Source organism: Passer domesticus, chromosome 17 (genome assembly GCF_036417665.1).
Source record: "Passer domesticus isolate bPasDom1 chromosome 17, bPasDom1.hap1, whole genome shotgun sequence".
NCBI lineage: Eukaryota > Metazoa > Chordata > Aves > Passeriformes > Passeridae > Passer > Passer domesticus.
The window spans coordinates 13539299-13564921 of record NC_087490.1 but is presented as its reverse complement, the minus strand read 5'-3'; the positions used below and the strand labels follow the sequence as shown (position 1 = coordinate 13564921).

The 25623-nt window shown below is 48.1% G+C and overlaps 1 protein-coding gene across 5 annotated transcripts; it reads left to right on the top strand.

Annotated features, from left to right (window-relative positions):
- The first annotated feature begins 1444 nt into the window (after nucleotides 1-1444).
- Nucleotides 1445-18184, top strand: STX2 (syntaxin 2). Of its 5 annotated transcripts, none has more exons than XM_064392174.1 (11): nucleotides 1445-1582; nucleotides 7591-7662; nucleotides 8153-8252; nucleotides 10021-10095; nucleotides 10488-10561; nucleotides 11204-11312; nucleotides 12040-12113; nucleotides 12208-12345; nucleotides 13678-13788; nucleotides 14815-14875; nucleotides 16113-18184. In XM_064392174.1, the coding sequence occupies exons 1-11, from the start codon at nucleotides 1553-1555 to the stop codon at nucleotides 16241-16243; spliced, it is 975 nt and encodes a 324-aa protein (XP_064248244.1). In that variant the 5' UTR covers nucleotides 1445-1552; the 3' UTR covers nucleotides 16244-18184. The 5 variants fall into 5 exon arrangements, with proteins under 5 accessions (XP_064248244.1, XP_064248240.1, XP_064248242.1 ...); XM_064392170.1 differs by having other exon boundaries at nucleotides 14815-14942; nucleotides 16113-16253; XM_064392172.1 differs by lacking the exon at nucleotides 14815-14875 and having other exon boundaries at nucleotides 12040-12087.
- Nucleotides 18185-25623: the final 7439 nt, after the last annotated feature.

The window sequence follows — 25623 nt, the reverse complement described above, 5'->3', positions numbered from 1 at the left end:
GTCCCCATACTCTAGAATAAATACATTATATGTTTTTACATATATCTGAATGACTGGAATTGACAAGGAAAGTATTTTATGGCAGCTGATATACACAAATGTGGTTTATTTCTTGTCAATTTCCTCCGACATAGACACAGAATATACACAAAGCTTTACAAGAGTGGCTGGCGTGTGCTGTAATTTTTGCTTATTTGACAGTGTAATGCCAATCCAAATGTTGTGAGATTTCCTTGGAAAAAATCACTGGCACGTTGAATTTGCCTTGCGTTTTTGAGCTGAGTTGGGTTTGTGTGGTTTTAGCACTTCTGCTGGGCGCCTCTAGGTGTCAGGATTATTTTTTTCAGAATATGCAACTCAACTTTTATTTTCTCAGCACAATGCTATCCTGGCAAAACCCTTGTCAAGTCCACCTCTCCTTTTGACAGACAGGAACGTGTTTATAAATAGGAGGCCATAAAGCCACATTACTGGAGTTTGGCAGTTTTAAAGAATACAAACAAGGGGGAAGACAATCTGTACCTGTGTATATAACACTCACCGTGCTTTAGTTATTTCTTAATACTGTAACAAATTTATTAGTGAACTACTTTTTCCCTGTAAGCTATCTAGCACTTTAATTTGGAATAATTAAAAATTCCATTATCAGGAGCATTTGAGCTCCTGGCAAACATTTATTTCATTGTTAAAAAGATAAATTACCATGTGGAATTTAGTTTTTAGCATCTGTTCATCAGCATGTATAATTAAGTGTTCAGTTCAGAGGATGCACAAAACATCTGCTCCAGATAAGCCCATTCAGCAAAGGCAGCAAAACACTTCAGCAGTGTCAGATTAGAGTCCGTGAGATCCGCAGGTAATCAGCGGAATAATTACTTTTTAAAGGCCTTTACATTTCCTGTATCTTAACTCAGGTCAACTGTGAGCAAACTCAGCAGTGTGACAGGCAAGCACACGGAGGCAGCAGGCACAAGGCGTCTGGAGATGCGCACAGGAGCTGGGCAGGAGCACTGCCTGCACAGCCCGCGCGTGCCCTGCCCCACAGACCCCCGGGCCCTTCGCACAAGCGTGTTCCACCGAAAAACACCCCGGCCGCACTTCTGACAGCTCCTTCTCTCGTGGCAATGTCCCACAGACGAGTTATGATCCCTGGTGGGACGGGAACCGCTGCGCCCATTCCTCAGTGCCCGCTCCCCGCTCCCCTCAGTGCTTGCTCCCCGCTCTCCGTGCCCGCTCTCCGTGCCCGCTCCCCGCTCCCCGTGCCCGTTCCGCCGTGCCCGTTCCGCTGTGCCCGCTGCCCGCTCCCCGTGCCCGTTCCGCCGTGCCCATTCCTCAGTGCCCGCTGCCCGCTCCCCGTGCCCGCTCCCCGTGCCCGCTCCCCGTGCCCGCTCCCCGCCCGCCGTCCCCTCACGTCACGGCGCCGGGCGGGGCGCGGGGCTGCGGGCCGAGCGTGCGCGGTCGGCGGGCGGGCGGGCCCGCGGAGGGAGCGGCGGAGCGCGGCGGGCAGCGGGCGGGCCCGCGGCGGGCAGCGGCGGGCAGCGGCGCCGCGGGGATGAAGGACCGGCTGGCCGACCTGGCGGAGGTGCGGCGCGGGCGCGGGGAGCGGGCGGGCGGGACCGCGGGGCCGGGAGGGCCGCGCTGCCGCCGGGATCCGCCGGGATCCGCCGGGGCTCGGCAGCGCAGTGCCGCCCTCTGCGATGTCCGCAGCGCGCCCTGCTCCGCTCCCCGGCCGCTGCGGAGCGCCTTGGGCGGCGCTGAACTCCACCGGATTCCACCGGATTCCTTTGAATTCCCCGGTGATCCCGCGCCGGAGCCGCCCGGGCTGCGGCGGGCTGGGTTTGTCCTCCCGGGAGCCCCCGGGCTGGGTTTGTCCTCCCCGGAGCCCTCGGGCCGTGATGCGGCAGGAAAGCGCTCTGCCAGCCGCATTTTCCGCGTGTTTACAAAATGGTAGCTGCCTCTGTTTATACGCTCTTTTCCTTTCCCTTGCTCGTGCTTTGGAAACAGTGTCCTAAAAAAGCAGGGAGAGTGGGGACAGGCACCGTCCGTCTGTCTGCAACAGGATATGCCTTGGGTAAAAGAAAAGGCTATTTGAGGGTTTTTGTTTTGGAATTGTTTTGTTTTTTTCCTGAAAAGGAATGGAAATGGAGAGCAGACAGGAGTTCCTGTGATAGTTCCAGTACTCCGCGGATGTGTGGAAGTTGGGCTGTGTTGAGCTGCATTCGGGTCTGGGGCTCTTTCATCTCTGGATCACAAAATACAGTTTGGAAACTCCATCTCTAGTGATGGGATTGCCAGTCACTTTGTCTTCCACTCTGAAAGGGTGAATAAGCATTGGAAAAGTTTTAGGATTATTAAATTACAGTTTCTCTACCAGGAATGATGTTTTGGAGTCATGCCAAAAAAGCAGTGTCATTTCTTTCAGGTATAGTTATTTCCTTTCCAGGCTGTGGGAACATGTGCCAGGTTTCGCTGCTGGTGCCAGATAGAGGAAGCAACCAGTAGTGATCCAAATTTGCTTTATATTTATAATTCTGTACCCGCAGACTTAATCCTGCTCTGTGTTTCTGTAAATGGAAGAAACCAGTTCCACACCCTGCCACACCCCCCATTGACAGGGTTAAAAGTGTTTAATGCAGCCGAACAGAGGAATTTTTAAGCCAGCTTTAGTACTTGACATCTGAAAACATTGCTGCAGTGGGCTGCTTTTGAAATATGTATCAGCCAGTATTGCTGAAGTGCTTCATGTGTTCATCAATGTCATTTTCACTGCCTGTGGAAGTAATAATTAGCTTAGAGACTTAAATATTTTCTTCTAATGAAGAAGATAATTAAACATGAAATGAAGGTAGAAGTTACTGAAGATCTAGTCTGTGTTTCATCACCATCAGAAGTGGGTAATTGACCTGCAGTTTTGTAAAGGTGCATATCCAAGGAGATGGATATTCCCATTGCCATGGGCAGCTTCCATCTCACATCTTTATCTGAAATACCAAAAATACAATGATTTTGTGAAGTGGTTTTCCTTTCATAGGATGAACCATTGAACAGAGATGCCTGACACGTGGATGAGATGCTCTGAAAAGGGAATCTGAAGAAATAATGTGTTAACACTTGCTCGCCTGTTTCCCAGTGTTTGGGTTTATGGATGCAGTTTCATTGCATTGCATTTGGCTCAGTCACGAAGAGCGGAACACAGGCACTGTGGTTTCCAGCAGGCCTAGGCCTGCAGAGTCTTCAGGGGTAGCTGCACCTTGCTCTTTCCCTGCTGAGGGTTTCAGTGTCCCTTTGGTCGTACCTCGCCTGTGTGAGGTGGGTCAGCTCCCTCCAGCCCCGCAGAGCCCCGGTGGCACAGAGTCCAAAGGGTCCCAGCCTGCCCTGGCCTGCTTTGCCTGAGCTCGCCATGGCCTCCAGCAGAAACGCTCATTTCCCATCTCCTCATGTGTGAGCTCCTGCCTGCTGCTGGGCAGCACGCAAAACATTTTGTCGTTGGTTTTTCCTAGATCATTGTAAGGAGGAGGGAGAAATGCTGCCTATCAGTGTTTGTGCTTCATTGACACAACATTAACGTAACTGCCAGATATTTTTGTTAATGCACTGTGTTTAGGCTGTTAAACAGTTGTTGGAGAAAGAAGTGGTTGATGACATGCAGATTATGTAGCCTTCAGATAATGCTGCTTCCTCTTGTTTTCTCAGCTCAAAGAACTTGTGTAAAGTATGTGCTTTTTCAAAGACAGCAACCATAATTGTATTTGTTCAACTTCAGGGGGTTATCTTAATGTCTAAATTAAAAATTAATTTCTAAATTGCTCTAACCAGGCCCAAATGAACTTCTTTAAGCTGTTTGAATTTGTCTTTTAATACAATTAATGGGACAATTGAGCAAATCCCAGACTGGTTTTATAATTTTGAGCACAAGTAAGTGTAAGATAAAAATGTTTTCTGACCCAATACACTGCTTTCAGCAGTGGTTTATAGTAGGGGTTGGGGAAGCGGAAAGTGAGCAGTACATGGCTGTGACTGCAAGATGTGCTCCCAGCCTTCAGTGGTTTGCTGTTCTCAGGTCCTTCTGCAAGGGCTCTGACAGAGCTGCACAATCCATGCCCAGACCTTCAGCTAACTTCAGGTATTGCAAACTGATGGCCTTTCAAAGTCTGGTAATAAGACTTATTAATAATTTCTTTTTGTTGTTCTGTCATTTGTTCGACATAAACCTCTGCTCAAGCAGAGTGCTGGTTTAGATCTCAGGTTTGGGCTGCACTGTCCACATGGCTCCAGAATTTCCCCCTTGTGACATGCTGAAGTGGATGCAGACCTGTCTGCTGGAATCCATTTTTCATGCTTGATAGATGAATCATTTAAAATACTTCATTTTTATATTTCTTTACGCATGAGTGTTAACAAGATCTGTTACATGTAATGTTTGGAAAATGAGTGGTACGTAGCAAGTTCATATTTGAAAAATGAGTGGTACGTAGCAAGTTCATATTTGAAAAATGAACATAGCAAGTTCTACAAGTTCACATCTGACTGTAACTTTTGAAAGAAGGACCTGTAGCTGGAGCAGCAGTGCATTGATTTATTTCCAAACACTTTCGTGGCCAGGCGCTCAGAGCCCGCAGAGCTGCTCAGGAGCAGGTGGAACAGGGGTCAGGGTTGTCGGGGGTGGGTGGTGTGGAAGCAGCACAGAGTGAGGCTGGGCAGCAGGAGGAGAGCTCGCTGCTGTTCTCGCCTGAGTCGGGCTGTGAGCAGGGCACGGCTGAGGATGAGCCCTGTGCCCTCCGTGCCCTGGCAGCGTGAGCTGCGTTATGGGGCTGGTGCAGGCTGTGTTAATGATTGACCTGCCCCAGCTGCCCCAGCCCTGCTGCCCTCTGCAAGCCCTCCTTGGCTGCTGGGTGCAGAAGGGCTTCTGACACAGGGATGCTGTGAGGAGAGGCGGTAGCTCTGTGTGAGGAGCTCCTGGGGGCTGATTCCCCGGGAGAATGGTCAGTTGTGATCTTGGAGCCGGCCACAGGAATGCACGTGATCTGCTCTGAGAAACAGCCAACCTTGAGCAGAATTTCAAGGGCAAGCAATAGTCACGTTTTTCAGTCAAAAGCTGTTTCCAGTTCCGAAGGTCAGTAATTACGAAGAGATCTCCAGCCTGAGTTATTTCTGTAACTCCGTAAGGTAGTGGAAGTGACAGAAGCTTCCTAAACCATCAGGATAGCTTCTGCTTGGAGCTGAGAAATGACACTGTGAGAATTTCTGTAGTTCAGCCCTGCTGGCAGCGAGAGCAGCACACGGCTGCTCCCTCACTCACCCCGGTGGGATGGGGCAGAATTCCAGAGGTGAGAGAACTCAAGGATTGACAATAAAGGCAGTTTCATTGGTAAAGTAAAGCTGCACGCAAGCAAAGCAGGAAAAGGAGCTCCTTCCTACTTCCAATGGGCAGGCAGGGGTCTGCAGAGCTGGCACACAGAACAGTGGCTTGGGAGGACCCTGAACACTAAAGGTGCCCCACTTCCTTCCTGCTTCAGCTCCATGCCCTGAGCATGATGCCATGTGCTCTGCAATGTCCCCTGGCTCACCTGGGGACAGCTGCTCCCATCTGTGCCCCCAGCCCCTGGAGGGGAGCAGAACAGGCCCTGCCTCTGTAGGTCTGCAGCTGAACCATCCCTGTGTCATCAGCCCTGCTCCGGCACAAATCCCAAACACAAATCCCAAACACAGCCCGGGCCAGCTGCTGGACGAGAGTTAACCCTGTCCCAGCCACAGCAGCACAGCCCCTGACAGGGCTGGAGGCGTTTTATGGTCTCTGAATGTTTATGGAGCTGTGTCCCAGACTTGGAGTCCCAAGGTCAAGGTAGGAGCTGCAAACAGACTTTATTAGATTGCTCTTGGCATTGACGTGAAACTTTTTATCAGCTTTTTGTGATACTGCTTGTACTGGGGAGGTGAAGTCCAGGGAGAGCAGTGTTTCTGCTAAACTGATAAAAGGGAGTTCTTGGTCAGTGATGTGCTTGTCAAAAGAGACACAGAAGCACATCAGTTGAAGAGAGTCAGCAAATGAGCAGTATTTTAGGTAAGAGATGATTTAAGAATACGGAGAACAGAGTTGACAAACTTCTCAGGTGTCTCAAGTGCTGATGACTGAGGTAGGCTGTCCATAAATCCTTGAGCAAATTGGTGTGTCAGTGGTTTCACTGGAACCAAGTGGGACAGTGAAATACACGTGGCACAGGCTGTGGGCTGGGGAGTCATGGTCAGCTGCCTCCCAGCTGAGCATCTCCAGACAGTTCTGAGTCACATCGCTGTCTTTCATTCATTCAGGATTCACTCAGGTGTTACATGGTTTACCAAGAGCTGATCAAACTGAAAGCTGCCATCCTGAATCCCTTAGTAGATGGTATTTTCATTATTTTTTGTTTAAATAGCTAAATATAGGATGCAGTTATGAACAAGCAGAAAAATTATTCTTTACTCAGTAAATATAAACAGAAAGTGTTCTTTTGCATAGATAATGAAATTAAATGTCTTTAAAATGTAGCTCCTTGTTAAACATTAACTTAGAGCTTGTGGCTTAGTAGCAGTGCAGTCTTGGGAATGGCAAAGTTGTGGGTGACTTCCTTGGGGCACAGACTTCCTCCCTTATGTGTTAAGCAAGGCTGTTAATTGATGGCAATCTGTAAGGACAGATAATTTGAATGCTAGCATTATCTCCCCAAAATGAGTAACTTGTTGAGTCTCAGTTGTCCAGGAGGGCAGTGACATTCCTGAGTTTCTCCTGGGACATCTTTGTTTCCCCTGAGCCCAAACCCAGCTGGGTTCTGCCCCGGGGCTTTGTGCATTTCCCGAGTTTGCAGGAGAGGAACTGGCACCAAGTCTGTAACTTCTCCCTGAGGCTTTGGGGCACTCCTAGACTTTCTTAATTGACAGTAACTTCTTTATAAGATAATAGCAGTGTTTGACACTGGATTAAATTGCAGAATTGTCATGCAAACAATGCGTATCTCCAGTAATTTAAGAAAACCAGAACTAAACTTCTTGGGTAATAGGATCAGAGGTTAGGAGCAGAGAGTGTTAGGAGATCAGATGGCCTTGTAAGAAAAGAAAGGTGTCTTGTAATGACAGACCCTTAATGACAATTATCTTGTAGTTTGCTTTTTTCTAACAGATAACCTGTTGACTGTACGTTAAGGGTAATATTTTGTTCTAATTTTGCTTCCCTGAACTTCAAACAGTCTGTGCTCCATGGAGGGAATGAAAGAAGAGAAGCTTGAACTCTTTCCCTTCCATGATGCACGTGAATTGTCTTTTCCCATGATAAAAGCTGAGATCCGTGGGTTGGGCTGGGGAGGTGTGTGTGTGGCAGAGCCCTGGGTTTCTCACCCTGTGAGGATGCATTTCTGTTTAGTGCAGACTGATTAGGGCTGCCCTGGTGGGAACGTGGCAGAGCTGTGGGTTTCTCACCCTGTAAGGATGCATTTCTGTTTAGTGCAGACCCACTGGCTCTGTGGCTGGGGGTGGAAATGTGTGTGCTGAGCAGTTGTGGGTTCTCAGAGCCCTGGCCTGGGGTCCATGGCACAGATCTGTGTTTGTTGTCCTTTACAGTACAAAGGAAATGAAGATGGGGAGACAGTTATCATCGAAAAAGACCATTTTATGGATGACTTCTTCCAACAGGTAAAGTTACAGTTTTCACCATGCATTGAAGACTGACTGTTCCCTCTCTGTGCCTTTTAATTTCAGTAATGAGATTTAACAATTCATCTACACATCCTCCCCAGTATGGTCAGTAATTGTATGCCAAAACAAATGTTGGTAATGCTTTGTTAGTTTATTTCACAGTATTTTCTGTGTTTATTGCAGAGAAATGTTTTTCATTCCCTGTCAACAAGAAACTTGCTAATGAAATTTTAAAATAGTTGTTTATTAGGAATATTAGCACTTAAGTTTTTGGCCATTCAGAATATATTTGCTATTATCAATACTGGGTTTTAGTTTAAAAAACAATTACAGACTGTTTAAACATTGACATGTCTGCTGGGATTTCTTTCTGTGCAACTTACAGATGAAATAGTTTGGGTTTTATTAGCAGGGTTTTTTTGTTTTTTAAAAAATATTGGTCCTAAATTATTCTAATGTCTTCTTTGCCGTATTTCTCTTCCTCTAGGTTGAGGAAATTAGAAATAACATAGCAAAAATAGCACAAAATGTGGAAGAAGTGAAGAAGCAGCACAGCATTATCCTGTCAGCACCAAATCCTGAAGGAAGTGAGTAATAATTTCTAAGATGTCACATAAGTGTGAAATACTGTTTGTTTATTTTAGCTGTCTATAGGAATAGAACTTCAGGCATACAGAATGCAAAATGTAGCACTAAGTAAACATTTTCATTTTTAATATTGAATTAATACTTTCATTTGGGGATTTTTTGACCTTTTTTAAGTCTCATTTGAAAAAATGTGTGTTCAGAATATTTCTTGCGTCATCCAAACCTTTCCTAGACCAAAACTCAGTTTAATGTGGGTGTTTTCCTTCAGAAGCTGAGGTTACTTAGGTTTGTGGAAATGCTGAAGCTGTGGAGTCTGCTCTTTATTCCTGGGTGGGGTCCCGTGTGCCCCAGAGGCAGCTGCTGCTGCACTGCTCAGTTCCAGAGCTGCCCTGTTGGCAGAGGCTTTGCCCCAGAGCTCAAGTGCAGCTCTGCTTTCCAGCACTGAGCTGGGAACTTCAGGGCCTGTCCCTGTCCCTGTCCCTGTCCCATCCCTGTCCCATCCCTGTCCCTGTCCCTGTCCCTGTCCCATCCCTGTCCCATCCCTGTCCCTGTCCCTGTCCCTGTCCCTGTCCCTGTCCCTGTCCTGTCCCTGTCCTGTCCCTGTCCCTGTCCCTGTCCCTGTCCCTGTCCCTGTCCCTGTCCCTGTCCTGTCCCATCCCTGTCCCTGTCCCTGTCCCTGTCCTGTCCCTGTCCCATCCCTGTCCCATCCCTGTCCCTGTCCCTGTCCCATCCCTGTCCCTGTCCCATCCCTGTCCCTGTCCCTGTCCCATCCCTGTCCCTGTCCCATCCCTGCCCCTGTCCCTGTCCCATCCCTGTCCCATCCCTGTCCCTGTCCCTGTCCCATCCCTGTCCCATCCCTGTCCCTGTCCCTGTCCCTGTCCCTGTCCTGTCCCTGTCCTGTCCCTGTCCCTGTCCCATCCCTGTCCCTGTCCCTGTCCCTGTCCCTGTCCCATCCCTGTCCCTGTCCCTGTCCCTGTCCCATCCCTGTCCCTGTCCCTGTCCCTGTCCCCAGCCCTGCTGGCTCCAGGCCTGCCTGTGCTCCTGGGCAGGGCTCAGAGAAAAGGGAACAGAAGATGCTGAGGCATTTTTGTTTGAATGTTGCAATGCTGGCTCACCATTTATCTTGTGACTCCATCTGGGTGGTGGAAACTGATCTCGGGCTGTTGTTTTGTCCTGTCCCCCGTTTTCCTTGGTGTGTGTGTGAATTCCTAAGCTGCTTTTGCAGGCTGCTCTTTCAGGGTCTCAGGTTTAGGCAGGGCTCACCTGGCTGTTCTGGCAGCCCCTGTGAGCAGTGTGTGCTCCTGGGGACGTGCACAGCTCTGTGATGCTCTGCTGGAGCCCTCAGAGTGGCACAGGTGCCTGGCACAGACGTGTCACTGAGTGTTAAAGCAGTGCACACATGGTGTACCACGCTCACAGAAAAGGACAGAGATCTCTGGTTTCACCTGCACGTACAACTCAGGAGCATTTAACTTTGGACTAGCAAATTAACATTGCCCTGAAAGTGTTCACAAAGCTGTTTGTCACCTGGTTTAGTTGAATATTTGGTAATAATAACAACGTTTCCCAGGTGTAAGCCTGTCACAAGAAGCAAGCACCTGATGGTTGCTGTTATAAAAACAGTATTTAAAGTACTTGGGAGCATTATAAACTTCAACTCTGCATAGTTGTACTGAATGAAATTCTGACATTGCAAGGTAGATTCCAAGACTCTTGCTGACTTACTATAATCAATCATTAACTGTTCAAAAAAAACATTTTTTAAAGGAACAAAGGAAGAACTTGAAGAACTAAATGAGGAAATCAAGAAGATTGCTAATAAAATCCGGGCCAGGTTAAAGGGTAAGTTGTGAGGACAAGTAAAACTCCTTGCTTTCAGAAATAACCAAGAAAATGGCAATGCAAAATAATTCCTCCATATAGAAATGTCTTCTGCATTGGGGGGATGATATTTTGGAAGAAGATTAATTTTAACTGCAAAATGACACCTTTTAAATTTTTTCCAGTGTAATAGGCAGTAGTGTGTCTCTGTTAAGAGTATGATTGAAGCAGTTACTGTGTTAAAATGATCAAAATTGTTTAAAAATTGTACTTATATATGCCATCCCTCTCCCCTGAAATGTTACACATATCTCTGGGGGAACTTGTACCTTTAAAAAGTAATTATAATATTTACAAAGTAATTGAGCTGTTGAATAGCTGACACTGACTCTGTTCTCCTGTGTTGTTCTCAGCTATTGAGCAGAGCTTTGCTCAGGGTGAAAATGCCAATCGGACATCAGTGGACCTCAGGATCAGGAAAACACAGGTAGGCTCCCTGAATAAAACACAGGTAGGCTCCTCAGGGAAACACAGCTAGGGTTCCTGAGAAAAAAACACAGGTAGGCTCCTGAGGAAAACACAGGTAGGCTCCCTTCAGCTCAAAGAAAATCAGGGGGTTCTGGGGAGAGTGAGTTCAGCTGTTCTGAGCTCCTTTCAGAGCTCCTGGGGTGCTTTGTTGGGCTGAGTGCCACTGTGAGTTGTGCAGAGCTGCTGCTGTGTGACAGAAATGGCCCTTTCTGACACCCTTCTCTGTCCCTGTCTGTCCCCCTGTCTGTCCCCCTGTCTGTCCCTGGTGTCCCCCTGTCTGTCCCTGCTGTCCCTGGTGTCCCCCTGTCTGTCCCTGCTGTCCCTGGTGTCCCCCTGTCTGTCCCTGCTGTCCCTGCTGTCCCTGGTGCCCCCCTGTCTGTCCCTGTCTGTCCCTGGTGTCCCTGTGTCTGTCCCTGGTGTCCCCCTGTCTGTCCCTGCTGTCCCTGGTGCCCCCCTGTCTGTCCCTGTCTGTCCCTGCTGTCCCTGTGTCTGTCCCTGGTGTCCCCCTGTCTGTCCCTGTCTGTCCCTGCTGTCCCTGTGTCTGTCCCTGGTGTCCCCCTGTCTGTCCCTGCTGTCCCTGGTGCCCCTGGTGCCCCCGCAGCACTCGGTGCTGGCACACAAGTTTGTGGAGGTGATGACGGAGTACAACGAGACGCAGACGCTGTTCCGGGAGCGCAGCAAGGGCCGCATCCAGAGGCAGCTGGAGATCAGTGAGTGACCCCTGTGCTCCTCAGACAAGCCACGTACTGCTGTTAGTGCCCCCTCGCTCCTTATTCTTGGTGTGCAAAGCATCAGGGATCTTGGACAGCATCGCACAGGGCCTGAGAGGAAAACAATTTGACTGCATGGCACAAACTCCTTGATATTACTGTTTTTAGAACAGCTGGAAAGAAAAGAGAGAAAATTTCTTTAATAATTTTCAGTCTAAAGGAAATTACTGAGTTATCTTTTTCCTTTGCTTCATTTACTTCCAATGGTGCATCTTTAAATGAAGCGTCAAGGAAAGCTGCATTCTGAAACAGCAAGTGTTATTAAAAGCCATTCCAAAATTAACATGCCTAACAGGATAACAGCTCTTCTCATGTGGTCCCATTTTTGTCTACAAGGACACTTCATCTGGCATAAAATCAGTGCTGCAGTTACATGTGCTTTAATCATTTGTTGACTGACTCACATATGACTTACTTCCAGTTCATTATTAGGAGTGTTTAGAAAGGTTCCTGGCTTTACTTTGAAGCACAGTGTCTACCTTGGAAGGTGTCTTAAATGGGCTTAAAATTAGTCTTTTTTAAAATGTGCTCTATAGAAGTGAATATATACATTGCTGAAACAGGGAATGCAAACAGGGGAACTGGAAAATTAAAAGAAAATTTTGCTTTTCATGTGCTTTTCAAATTTGTCATTAGCCTCTCCCACTAATTGTTGTTTTTATCCTAGCTGGAAAGACCACCACTGATGAGGAGCTGGAGGAGATGTTAGAGAGTGGTAATCCTTCCATTTTCACTTCTGATGTATGTATTTCTGGGGGTTACCTCTCCCTGCTCTGCTGCCCCGCTGTCTGAGGGTGCTGGCACTCACGTGCCCTGTCCCTTCCCTCTGTCCCAGATCATCTCAGACTCCCAGATCACCAGGCAGGCCCTGAACGAGATCGAGTCCCGGCACAAGGACATCATGAAGCTGGAGTCCAGCATCAGGGAGCTGCACGAGATGTTCATGGACATGGCCATGTTTGTGGAGACTCAGGTACCTGGCTCTGCACACCAGGGCTGGGCTTGGCCCTCTCTGCCCCTTTGCCATGGGCAGAAGCAGCTGATTATGTTCAGACAGTGCAGGTTTAGAGTGATTCTGGCTGTGGCTAGAATAAATGGAAATTAATCACTGGGGTTTGTTTTGTTGTGGACAAATTGACCATCTCAGTGTCCTTATGCTTTCAATAACTGACCACAGACTTGCCTTCCAGTCAGCATATTTAATATCTTCTTCAGTATGATTAATTGCAGTATGCTGGAACATCTTTGGGCATGTTTAAGTATCTCGTGGAGGGTTGTTAATTCCTTGGGGATTTTGGATTCTCAGGCACAGTGGAGTACAGGTGTGTCAGCAAGGCTGTGTGCACCTTGCACTTCATGCAGAAGTGCAGTTCTGTGCTCACCAACACAAATGCAAAGGGCTTGACAAGTCCTTGAAGTCATCTCTTGTATTCATAAGCTTTGTCTTGACATGTACATAAATCTCTTCTATTTTTAGTCTTTAAATACCAATTATCCAACAAAATATTCTTAACCTTGATCTTAAAATGGTTTGACTTCTGCAGGAAAGTGAAAAGAATACTGTTAGAAGAGAAGCTTGCCTGAAAAGCAAGTTAGAGGAACTTGCCTGATTTTTGTAATTGGGTTTTGTTCTAGAAGTCCTATTTTGCTTTTATGTTAAATATTCAGCCAAGAGAAATTGGTAGCAGGTTTCTTTTGAATTACACACAAACAGAAGTACTTCATTCTGTAATGCTTTGCTGTTTCCTGCTGCTGATTATTTCTCCTGATGGACAGAGACACAGGTAACAGACTTACTGTCATCTTCCTCCAGTCCTCCATTTCATTGCCAAACGCCATTCCCCATCCTTCATTTGGATTTGTCCTGCACTGACTCCCTGAGCTCTGAGGGGCTCCCTGTGTGCCCTCCCTGGGCAGCTGCAGGACCTGGTGTGGAGGAGGGAGCATCCTGTCCCCTCAGCCACTCCAGGGCGTTCTGAGCAGTGAGTCACAGCGTGGCTGCTCCAGCCTCCCTTTGGATGGTGTGTGCACACCAGGACGTGTGCAGGTGCTCACTTCTGCTCCTGCACGGGGAGAAACTCGCCTGCCCTGCTCGAGAGCATCCCTTGTTTGGGCAGAGCTGGGAGCCCTTGCTTCTCATTCCCTTTTGCCTTCACATGCCAAAGCAGAAAAAGTGTCATCCCCACTATGTGCATCTTTGACTTGTGAAAGTCGTTCTTGATGTTCTAGAGCCTTTCTTTTAGATTCATTAAACAAAGATCTGTGCATTCCAGTAACGTGGTTTTCCTTCAAACCTCCTTTTCAGGGAGAAATGATCAACAACATAGAAAAGAACGTGATGAATGCGACAGATTATGTGGAACATGCAAAGGAAGAGACTAAAAAGGCAGTTAAATATCAAAGCAAAGCACGCAGGGTATGTTGTCTTTCTGTAATTGTGCCAGGCAGTATTTTCATTTAGCACAGCACCATTTCCAGTGTGAATTACTTTGCTGTAGTTAATACTGAAAATTTATAATACCTATAGAGACTTCTTGGATCAGCAGTTCATGCACAGCTAAGGGTGTGCTCACAGTTTTCCACTCAGAGCTGCCATGACAGAGTGTAAAAACCCCAAAAGAAGAATTAATGTACTATTCCAGTGGATAAATTCCCATCTTTTTCTTACCAGCTTTCACAATACCTTAGGTTATTCAGATTCCAAATAACCTTAAAAGTTTCTGGCTGTTTATCACAAGTGAACTTACCTGATTTAAAACTATAAAATCTGTTTGCTAGCAGAAAAAATAAAAGTGCTTTTGCTGAATAGGCTTATTTTTAAAAAATTCTGCTTTGATTTTTAATTTTAGATAAATTAGGGGGATCTTCCCTCTGGAAGGAGTGTGGCATTGTGCCATGACACTGAATTTGTGGAGGACTTGAGTTCAGAGGAAGGTTCTGGCACTTTCCAGGGCACTTGCTTTGTTTTGGTATCTTTCTTCCCATCAGACACCAGATAATATATTCTGATATCAGACTACTAAGTAGTTTATTTTTACATTCCAATTTCCCCTTCTGATGTGCTGTGCAATTGGGTGAGGCTCGTTCTGGTGAGCTGGATTTGAGGAATAATTCATTTTCTCTAGATGGAGATCTACACACAGATAACACGCCTGATCCTTCACAAAAGATCTTTTCAGAAGTGCTGAAAGAGCCCACTTAATGTGCATGTAAATGGGGCTTGTGTCATCTCTGATAACTGTACAGCATTAATCACATGCGTTTACCTGTTTAAAAACGTTAATTCTTACATTTGCAAGATTATGCAGATAAATTTATCTCAGTTTAAGAAAATGGGGGGCTTTAATAAAAGTGCTTGTGGATCTAAAAACTACTTGAAAAATTGAACATAAATGCAAGTGTTAATGTGCTTAATATTTCCAATCCCTTGTTTTTTTGACAGAAAGTGGTGATAATTGTCATTGTGTCAGTGGTGTTGATTGCCATAGTAGCTCTAATAATTGGTTTGTCTGTGGGTATTCGGTGATGCTTGGATAACCTCAGCATGCATGGCTTCCTGCCGCTGTGGCAGTAAGTAACTAATCAACTAATTTGGCTCTTGTTTTCCCTGTCCTGTCCTGCTCACCCTTCACATCTGTCCGTGCCCTGTGGCCCTGCTGTCACCCTGCAGGACCTGCGGCAGGTCCTGTGTGTGGTGGTGAGCACAGTGACCTGCCAGGCACCCAGAGCAGGAGGTGGCAGCCAGCAGCCCAGGCTGGCTCCCAGCTCCTGCAGTTACTGGGTTTGTGCTGAAGTTCACATCAGCAACCAGCCTGGAATGCTCAGTACACCTGGGACTTTATCCAGTGGGGCTCTCTGTGTTTTAAATAGTTTTTAAAAAGGAGATGTCTGCAGCCATGAAATTGGCTGTTATGGCTTGGAGAACATCTTCAAACTTCTTACTTCGAATCTGTTTGTTAATGTAGCCTGAATGAAACAGTGGGAGATAGCAATGTGTGTAGGACCTGGGATTTCTCTCAGTGTTCATGTTTTTGCTGCAGCAAAGAACCATTTCTGGTGCTCAGCTGGGCAGCAGCAGCTCCCTGCTCTGGTGCAGCAGCAGAGCAGCTTCCAGCATGCACAGACTGCAGGCTGCACCAGGAGAGGTGCCATTCACACAGCTCCCCAGAAATTCCCATTTCTGTACTAACACCCTTTAACAGCCAGCTCTGTGTCTGGGGGTTGGTTTGTGGGCAGAATTCGCTGGGCCATCACCTGCAGTCAGAAATACCTGACCCAGAGTCACACCCTGGTGCATTTGCACAGAAGCATCTCTCCTTTTTTAACCCTTGCAGCTCCTCTGAGCTATTGCCTGCAGAGTGTTTTTACTGCCCTTCTGGTGAATTCCACTCAGGGTGCAGCTGTAAGGGTTTGAGCAGGCTGCAAATATTTATCCAAGGAGGGTGGCAGTGAGCAGCCACTTAGAGTTGACCCACATCTGTTTGTAATGATGTTTACAGAAGTTGGGCATGACTAATACCCAATATTCTGTAAAGGAAAATAGAGAAATGTTGCACAGATGGCTCTGTCTTGTGACTATGGTTACACGTGTGTTAGAAACAGGAAATCATGACAGTGATACTCCTTAGAAAGAAAATCCAGCACTCGGCCTGGGTGTCAGTCTTGCTGTGGCTCTGAATATGTTTAATTCTGTCTCTGACAAAGTATTTCAATCTTAACTTTTCTCTCTTTTCCCTGCAGAAATTGATGTTCATAATAATATGTGTAAGTGTATTGCTTCTGATACTTGGAATTATCCTAGCAACAACTCTGTCCTAGCAAGCACATTCCAAGAGTTACCAACCTTCAGGAACTCCAAACACCTTCAGTGAAACCAAACCTTTTCCACAGATGATGCCTTACGCTGTCCCAGCACGATGACCTGTCACTAATGGCTAAAATGAAAGCAAAATCACTCTTAATGTTTACTCATGAATGAAGATCAGAATGTACTGGGGGTGTATGGATTTTACAGCACAAACTAGACACTTGTAAGACTGAAATTTGGTTTTGAGCTAAAGTAACTTCGGGTTTTTTCACATCTCAGTGTTACAGTTGAAGTAGGGAGTGAGAGACTATTGAGTTTTGAGTGTTTGGCTTTTTTTCCTTATTGCTAACCTAACTCTAATCATGACTTAAGTACCTTGCCAGTGCTGCCTTTGTTAGCACTCTTGTGAATATTTTTATGAGATGTAGCCTTGTGTTTAAGTGTATTAATTATTTAGTCACCTTAACCGATTTAAACCTTACGCTTTTTCTCCAACAAGTGCTAAAATATCTTATCCTGAAAAGACTACTCCTTTAACGGCCTAGTGCATTACTTGAGAAGAAAAACGGAAAAAAGCTTTTTTACACTTGCCAGTTTTTTTATTTTTTCTGTCAAGGTTAACTGCTTTAAATACTTCCTTCATGGTTAATAAAAAGTTAGTTGCAACATTTCTGGTAAAAGCACACAGCTCTGAAATGCTGAATTTGCACTTGGGCAGGTAATTTGACAGGTAGTTCTTGTGCAAAGGAAACTGGTGGATCAGTTTAGCCTTATTGCCTACATGAATATGACAAAAATGACTTTATAAAGCCAAATCAAGTTTTCTTGTTCTGGAGTTTGCTAATGTTGATGTATGAATATAGCACAGGGGGATGAACTCCCCCAGAAGAGTCTGAACTTAATACAAACTAAGACACTGATTTGTTATGAAATCTTGTGGCTATAACATGGATGAAGTGTTTTGGTGTACACACGCCTGTTGTAATGCCAGCTTGCACCACTTGGAAGCTTCAAAGAACTCAAATGTACCCAAATAACTGCATTTAATGTTACAGGTTATTTTTGTATTTTTGTGTAAAATATTTGTAACGTGGGTTTGTGACTCCTCCTTGTTCAGGCATATCCATGTAGATATGTAGATATATTTACACTCGAAGAGAAGTAGAGGAGAGGATAATTTGTGCCTTTTTAAACATAGTCTAAAACTGTGCTCATCAATGTTTTCAGATATTCAGCTCTCATGTTGACTGCAGTAACTCAGTCCTACAAGTTTAGAATCCTTAAACTTTGGTTTTGTTGGAAGTGTGTGAGATCAGAGTTGCTCAGAAAGTGAGAATTCACTTCATAAAATTCAGCAAAGTTTACAGTTTCTCTTGTATCTATGAATATTCCTGCTTTGCTGTCCAGGTATACTGTGAATATGCTGGAGCTATTCAGATGTCAAACATGTTAAAAAAGAAAGCAAATAATGTCAAATATTGTTGCTATTATTATTCTTGGTCTCTACAAGTCAGCCACAAAGAAGTCGCTTGAAAAATTCGGCTTCAACAATGAACAAATTTCTTTTACCTCTGAGTCCAGAATGCTCACTGGTGTTTGTGAGGAAGTTTACATGCGAAGTCAGGAAGGATTGGTTGCCTTAATGCTCATCCTAGGTAAATGTATTTTATTCTGTAGTTTTCTAGATTTTTATCAGTAAGTATTATTTATACAGATATGCAGATTAGATGGGGGAGAAAAATCACTCCTGCTGTTTTCCAGCTGGTTATGTGAACTGACCCTCAAACCCTGTCCTGTTGAAGTTTTTGCTCTGTTGTCATGCAGTAATCTGCCCATCAAGACCAGAAATTTGAATAGGCTGCTCCACAGTTTTTACTCCTTGTTGAACAGCTGCCTCAGTGAGTTTGTTTTACAGCAAAACAGACCTTTTCACACGAACCTCTTTGTCTGGAGGTCAGAGGGGAGTCAGTCTCTAACCTATGCACTAATAAACTCATCCAGCGACTCTGCTGTGTCTGCTTTGTGTCCCTGGAGTGTTCCAGAAGTGTTTGGACGAGGCTGATGGGTTTTTGCAGTGCCTCGAGCACGGGGTGAGGTGGCATCTTTTCTTTTGGTGAGTAGTGATTTGTCAGTAGTGCACAAAGCTGTCCTGCTGCTGGGCTCGAGGGGGTTTGGGTGTTTGAGTCTTGCATCACCCTCAGCAGCGTTTCTGCCATCAGGGGACTCTGCTGGAGCTTTGTGCAGGAGTTCTCATGATCTCAGTCAGCATTTCCCCTGCAGAGGTCTCAGAGGTTTTCCAGCAGTTTGGCCACGAGCAGCTGATGGGCAGTGGCCAGACCCTGACTTGCCAGGCTGACTCTCAGTCCCTGATCCAAACCAGGCTGCTGGCCAGGAGGGGAGCTGGCCCTTAAAACTGGGCTGGACTCTGCTTTGAATTTATTTTGGGGTTTCATGTTGAGACAGTGGAAAGCCAAGCCTTTGCTGGGGCAGACAAAGCCATCTCAGAGCTCCCTCTCAGCTCTGTGCACTTCATGCTGCAAACTTCAGTGGCATGGGAAGGCTCTCAGAAAACAAAATTCATTCTAATTGTGTTCCTCCAGGCCTTGCCTGGGATTTCTGAGTTAAGCACAGCTACCAGTCTGGACCTGAGTCCAGGGAAAAGCTCGGCCCTGAAGTGTGTTTAGTGGGAGCAATTAATCTGCAGTCCCCTCTGCAGCATCACCTGAGAGCTGCAAGCAGGGAGCCTGGCTCAGCAGGCTGAAGGGAGGAATACACACGTTAAAAAATCCCAACAAACTGCTTTTAACTGTCTGAAAAAAACCCATTTCAAAACATCCTGTGTTTGAATCCCTTCACAGAAGCACACATTGCATTTCCAGCTCACGTGCTTGCTCTGCTTTTGATTTTCCCTTTTGGCAGTTTATTCAGAGTAGAGTTGGTGGGTAGATTCTCAGAGGAGAATAAAAGCCAGTGTTTTGAGAACTAATGAAGTAATTATCTAAAGCATTATTTACAATGATTATTTAGAAGATAATGAGACCCTTTAATAGTGTTTGTTCTGCATAGCTGGCCGTTCAATAATTCAGGGTGTTGCCATACAATTTTCTCTATGTTTACTTTGCACATTTTTTGTTTAGGAAAACGTCACATTTTTGTGCTGTGTGGAAAGCTCAGATCTGGGCCCTCTTCTGGGCACTTTTGTCACATGAAGATCACCTGGGCTGGAGCAGGGGCTTTTGGGCTCAGGGTTCTGCAGTGTGGTGGGGACAGGAGAAATGAAGGGTGAAATGCACCTGCTCAAGGCTGCTCTGGCTTTGTTCCTGCAGAGGCACCACTGGAATATTTCCACCCATTCATTGCTCCACTGATGTTCTGTCAGCATTCCTCTCACTGCAGCTGGAGCTTGACTTGCAGTTTATTTTCATTTTGGGAGCCATGATGGGGATGTTTCAAATGTGAGGTTTTTAAAAAGAGCTCATTTGTGTAGGGGAAATTCAGAGCATCATTAACATTTCAGTAGCTAATAAACATTCCACTGCAGCTGTGAAGGGGCTGCTGAAATAAACAATTCTCCTTAAGCACATGGTTAGCAGTGCCCGAGGCTGCCAGGGGAGAGGCTCCTGTGGGCTCCTTCCTGCAGCAGGGAGATGAGGATGGTCAGGAATCAGTGTGAGCTGTTCCTGCAGCAGGAAAGGGCAGTGAGGATGGTCAGAAGGGACTGAGGATGGTCAGAAGGGACTGAGGATGGTCAGGAATCAGCAAGGGACACCTCAGAGGGTGCCAGCTCGTGCCCCAGAGCTGGCTGTATTTAGGGCCAAACCAGCTCCCCCAGCGATCTCCCCTGGCCCCAAGGGATGCTGCAGGGGAGGCTGCCCCCTGCCCACCCCTGTGTGTTTGGAGAACATTGAAATTGTGTCACCTAGCACCCTTCTGTGGTCACTCTGGGTGTCCTGGGGATCTGGGCTGGGCTGAGATGCAGCTTTTGGAAAGCAGGAAGATGTTTATCCCCACAACAAACACTCCACAGTAAGGATTTAGTTCAGGGTCTGTGTCTCTCTCCTGGCTTTCCCATGGGGTTGCCTGGCCTGTTTTTATATTCCCACAGCTGGCATCACCATTTGTGGGGGACTGATGTTCCTGTCCCAGTGCCAGCATTCCGAACATCCACTGTTAGAAATAATTACAGCTCCTTTCCATGCCCCCACACAGAACACCAGTCCCTGCCTCCTGAGCTGCCCACCAATGCCACACTGACTTTAAATAAAGCCATTTGCATGTGTGGAAGGGTGCATTTAGACTACTCCTACAGTGCAGAGCTATTTCTCACCACCTCTTCACACAGTGCCTCAATAGCCACTGGTGGCAGGATTCAAAAAAAGTTCACCTAAAATCAGGTTCAGGACCAGGAACCACAGCAAGTTTGCCCGGGGTTTTCAGAGTGCCCAGCAGAAGGGGGAGAGAAGGGCACTGGGGTGTGCCATGGAGAGCTGGGGGGACTCTGGGGGTCAGGAATCCTGCCCTGCTCCAGCCAGCCCTGTCTGCAGGACAGCCTGGCACAGCTCTGCCCAGGGCTGGCAGCTGGGCACACTGGGGCTCCCAGACTGTGAAAGTGTTTATAGACAGGTATGGTCACAGTTCCCACTGAGGCAGCTCTCCCTAATGGGTTTTTGGGCATGGTTTTCCTTCCAATATCAGGCAAATAAAACCATGGAACAAAGCTGTCTTAGAAACAAAACATGAACTCGCAGGACAATGAAATGCAGCGAGTGTTGACATGTATTTTTAATCACAGCCAATATATTTATGTTTTTAATCCCTAAAACAACAGAAATTACTATAAACTTCAGGTGAGATTGAAGAAAATAAAGGCAAAGTCTCAGTTGCCCTGCAATCCAACTGGGCTCACAAACCCACACTAGAGCTGGGTTTACATTCCATATCTGCTTTCTATGTTTTGCCTCCTCAGAGCTGGTTCATTGCTAAGGCAAGCACGTGCTGAGCAGTGACTCAGACCTGTGGGCCAGGAGCTTTTCTTGGGTTTCCACTGAGCATTCTTTTCATCCTACTCAGATATAAATAAGTGCCCTTGATGACTTCCCTACCATTTATACTAGAAAAGTGAATGTGGCATTATTTTAATTGCATTAAAAATATTTTCTGTGCTTAAAGAGGAGCTGTTTCATGACCATGTGCTGTGGCCTGAGAAGTTCTGCTTCACACCCTGGCACCCACAGTGCCACAGCACAGGGCAGCAATGCACAGCAGCAAAAAAAAAGCTGAACTGAACTGCTGTAAATGATCAGTAACTGGGTAATTCTGAGATCTGACAGGGAAAAGAACAAACTCCAAACTCCTTTTCCAAAAAGACCTTCTTGCTTGGCACTGCAAGGATCACCTTCCTCAGATGTGAGATCCCCACTCAGATGGGACTGAACCCATCCTGCTGGCCAAACAGAGCCAGCCTGACTCACCAGAGAGAAAAATGGAAATGAGGGTGGTGGTGCTTGGAAAAAGAGATCTCACTCTCTGTTTGCCCTGTGGGAGAGGTCCTGGTTACACAAGATGGAATGTTATGTAAAGGGAAAGAGCAGCTGCTCTGCCAGAGCCTGCAGCCAGCACAGAGTGAGGGGCAGGGGCATCCTGGGGCAGCAGAGAGGGACAGCCCTGGCAGTGTCCCTGAACCCAGGACAGAGGGACAGCCCTGGCAGTGTCCCTGAGCCCAGGAGAGAGGGACAGCCCTGCCCAGTGTCCCCAGGCCAGGAGAGGGACACCAGCCCTGCTCAGCATCCTGGGGCAGTTTTAAGAGTCGTGCTGTGCATGTTAACCAGTAACAGGACTATCCCATTATGACTTTTCTTTTTTACTCTTCTAATGGGAGTTATTTACTGCTTGTATTGTAAGACACCTAATTTAAAATATTGGCCAATTTCAAGTGATCCCCCAACAACAACAACAAAAAAAAGAAGCTGATGTGAAATGCCTTTTGTGATGACTCTGGAATGTCTGTCTGCATGTGTGAGAGGGGGATCCCTTCTTTCCAAACCCCTGGAGCCTGGGGCTGGCACAGGAGGCAGCAGTGGGGACAAGCCCGGGATGCCCCGGGCATGGAGCACAGCCCCACCTGCCTGCAGAGAAACTGCTTTTCCAGGGCACGGGGGTGCCTCAGCTGCACCCGGTGTTAGCTGTGGCTCATCCTCCCTGCTCACCAATGGATCCACTCTCCAGAGCTTCCAGGGCTTCTCCCTTCGGTGGATACAAACGCGATAAAAAATGCTTTAAAAAAAAATCAATAAACACTTAAGTGTTTGGCAGCTCTCAGGGTTTTACTGCATCATTTACTCAACAGCTTAATGCCTAATAGAAGAACCTCGGCAGTTAAAATTCGTGTGCAGATTTAGCAGGTACAACACACCTGAGGCTGGCTCTGCTCTCCTGACTGCATTCACAGCACAGTCAGCTGCTCCACCGCACAGAGCGGGGCTGACGGAGCTGGGCCGGGAGCGCTTCCTGGGGATCTGCCCGAACCCTGCCTGGGGCACAGGATTCCAGCACTGGGAATGGGGGATCTGCCCGAACCCTGCCTGGGCAGAGGTGTCTGTCACTGGGAATGGGGGATCTGCCCGAATCCTGCCTGGGCAGAGGATTCCAGCACTGGGAATGGGGGATCTGCCCGAATCCTGCCTGGGGCAGAGGATTCCAGCACTGGGAATGGGGGATCTGCCCGAACCCTGCCTGGGGCAGAGGATTCCAGCACTGGGAATGTGGAGGCTTTCTTGCTTTGATATTGCCGAGTCAGGGTGAGGTGGGGCAGCTGGCACAGCAGTAACCGGGGCACCGCAGGGACCCCTCCCTGGGCCGGGCCGAGCTGGGCTGAGCCGGGCTGGGGCACACAGAACATCCCAGCACGGGTGGCCCGGATGGGCCCGCTGGCCCAGCGCAGGCACGGATCGGTCTGGCACGGATCGGTTTGGCACGGCTGGGTCCCGAACGGGCTGAAGGCTCAGCACGGATAGGTTCGACACGGCTCTCCCGGCACGGATCGGTTCCGAACGGGCTGCGAGCTCGGCATGGCCCGGCCCGGCACAGATCGGCTCGGCCCGGCGCGGCACGGATGGGTTCGGCACGGCCCGGCCCGGCACAGATCGGCTCGGCCCGGCGCGGCACGGATGGGTTCGGCACGGCTCGGCACGGCTCGGCCCGGCGCGGCACGGATGGGTTCGGCACGGCCCGGCCCGGCACAGATCGGCTCGGCCCGGCGCGGCACGGATGGGTTCGGCACGGCTCGGCACGGCTCGGCCCGGCGCGGCACGGATGGGTTCGGCACGGATGGGTTCGGCACGGCTCGGCCCGGCACGGCTCGGCCCGGCGCGGCACGGATGGGTTCGGCACGGCCCGGCCCGGCACGGCACGGCTCGGCCCGGCGCGGCACGGATGGGTTCGGCACGGATGGGTTCGGCACGGCTCGGCCCGGCACGGCTCGGCCCGGCACGGCTCGGCCCGGCCCGGCACGGATGGGTTCGGCACGGCCCGGCCCGGCACGGCACGGCTCGGCCCGGCGCGGCACGGATGGGTTCGGCACGGCTCGGCCCGGCCCGGCACGGCTCGGCCCGGCCCGGCACGGATGGGTTCGGCACGGATGGGTTCGGCACGGATGGGTTCGGCACGGATGGGTTCGGCACGGCAGCGCTCGGTCGCCATCCAGCGGCAAGTCCCTGCCGGTGTCCCCGGAGGCACGGAGCGAGGCCGGCCGGGGCCCGCGGGGGAAGGGGAGCGAAGGGAAGGAAAAGAACCGAGTGAGCTTCCTCTGTTTGTGCCGTCCCCGCTCCTGGCCCGGCTCCCATCGGCAAGGCTCGCTCCTGTTCACTACAGCTGCAATGAAATGTCTCAGGAAGAAAACTTCCAAATAAAGCACTTGGGAGATGGTTTTTGAAAGAATTTGAATTAAATTCTTCCCCTCAGACAAAGCTTTAGCAAGAATGACACGGAAAATGTGTTTTCTCCTTACCAGGCTGCCACCCTTCATCCTCACTGAGGCTGTCATCCAGTGACACTGCTGCCATCAGAAACAGCACCACCAGAACTGCCTGCAAAGCAAACAGGCACTGTGAGCACAGGTGAGCTCAGACACAGCTCTGCTCCATCCCTGAGCACAGGTGAGCTCAGACACAGCTCTGCTCCATCCCTGAGCACAGGTGAGCTCCCACAGCTCTTTTCTATCCCTGAGCACAGGTGAGCTCAGACACAGCTCTGCTCCATCCCTGAGCACAGGTGAGCTCAGACACAGCTCTGCTCCATCCCTGAGCACAGGTGAGCTCCCACAGCTCTGCTCCATCCCTGAGCACAGGTGAGCTCAGACACAGCTCTGCTCCATCCCTGAGCACAGGTGAGCTCAGACACAGCTCTGCTCCATCCCTGAGCACAGGTGAGCTCCTTCAGTGGCTTTTCAGTCCCAAATGGAGCTGGGAGGGCTCATCACCTCTGGTGTGCTGGAACAACACCCTGCAGGACTGGCTGCTCACACACTGGCTGTCCAGCTCTCAGGACAGATTTTAAATCATGGTTTCATGCAATTCAGGAGGACTGGGAAGCACACGACATGCATCACAGCCTGGGAAAAGTGTCACAGTGGGATTTCACAGAGCCTGTTTTGTTCTCCCTCCTTCTCCAAGGAGTGCCTGTCAGAAGGGAGGGTCATTTTTGGGGGTTGTTATCCTGGGGATTCCATGGCACACAGAGCTCTATCTCCCTTTCTTCTCTCAGCAGAACTGTTATATATTTATGTATATTCTCACATGCCAGTAGCCCATCAACAGCACAACTACAGCCAGGACAAATGATTATCAAGCGATACACTTAATGCTGGTATTTGGCCACACAAACGACCAAAATAATAATAAAATGTTTATGATAATAAATCCTAACATCTAACAGTTCCAGTAAAATGTCAGTTCTCGTCTGCTGTGGCATAACAAGTTGCATATGTCAAATTTTCATGACTCAAATTGCTAAACATGTTCCTGAGATAAAGAATATGTTTTAAAACCCTCCTAGCAGTGAGTCTGTACTGGTAGTTTAAAAAACTACTTGCTATTTTACTTTCACAGTGACTTAATCGCGTTTACTCATGTAATTTTGCATATTTCTAAAAGAAGGCTCAGAAAGTTTATGACAATTTAGATATTTTATCCCTGTGTGTCCCCACAGCCCCTGCACAGACATTGATGTTTGAACCCCCCATGACAAGGAAGGAGCAGAGCTGGCCTGGCTCAGTGGAACAGGTCAGTAACACAATTTAGAGATCTGACAGGCTTTGTACCACGTCAGTAACACGATTTACAGAGATCTGACAGAATGTCAAGGAACAGGCGGCCTCGTAAGGTTTTGTTTTGTTTTGTTTTGTTTGCAGAAATGCACACGGAGGAACAGCCACCTTCCTCCAGCCCC

Bases quoted from the DNA above. Each gene is read 5' to 3' on its own strand.
- STX2 (XM_064392174.1), top strand. From the start codon at position 1,553: ATGAAGGACCGGCTGGCCGACCTGGCGGAG. The intron at 10,562-11,203 runs GTAGGCTCCCTG...GTGCCCCCGCAG, and splicing joins TCAGGATCAGGAAAACACAG to CACTCGGTGCTGGCACACAA. The intron at 11,313-12,039 runs GTGAGTGACCCC...TTTTTATCCTAG, and splicing joins CCAGAGGCAGCTGGAGATCA to CTGGAAAGACCACCACTGAT.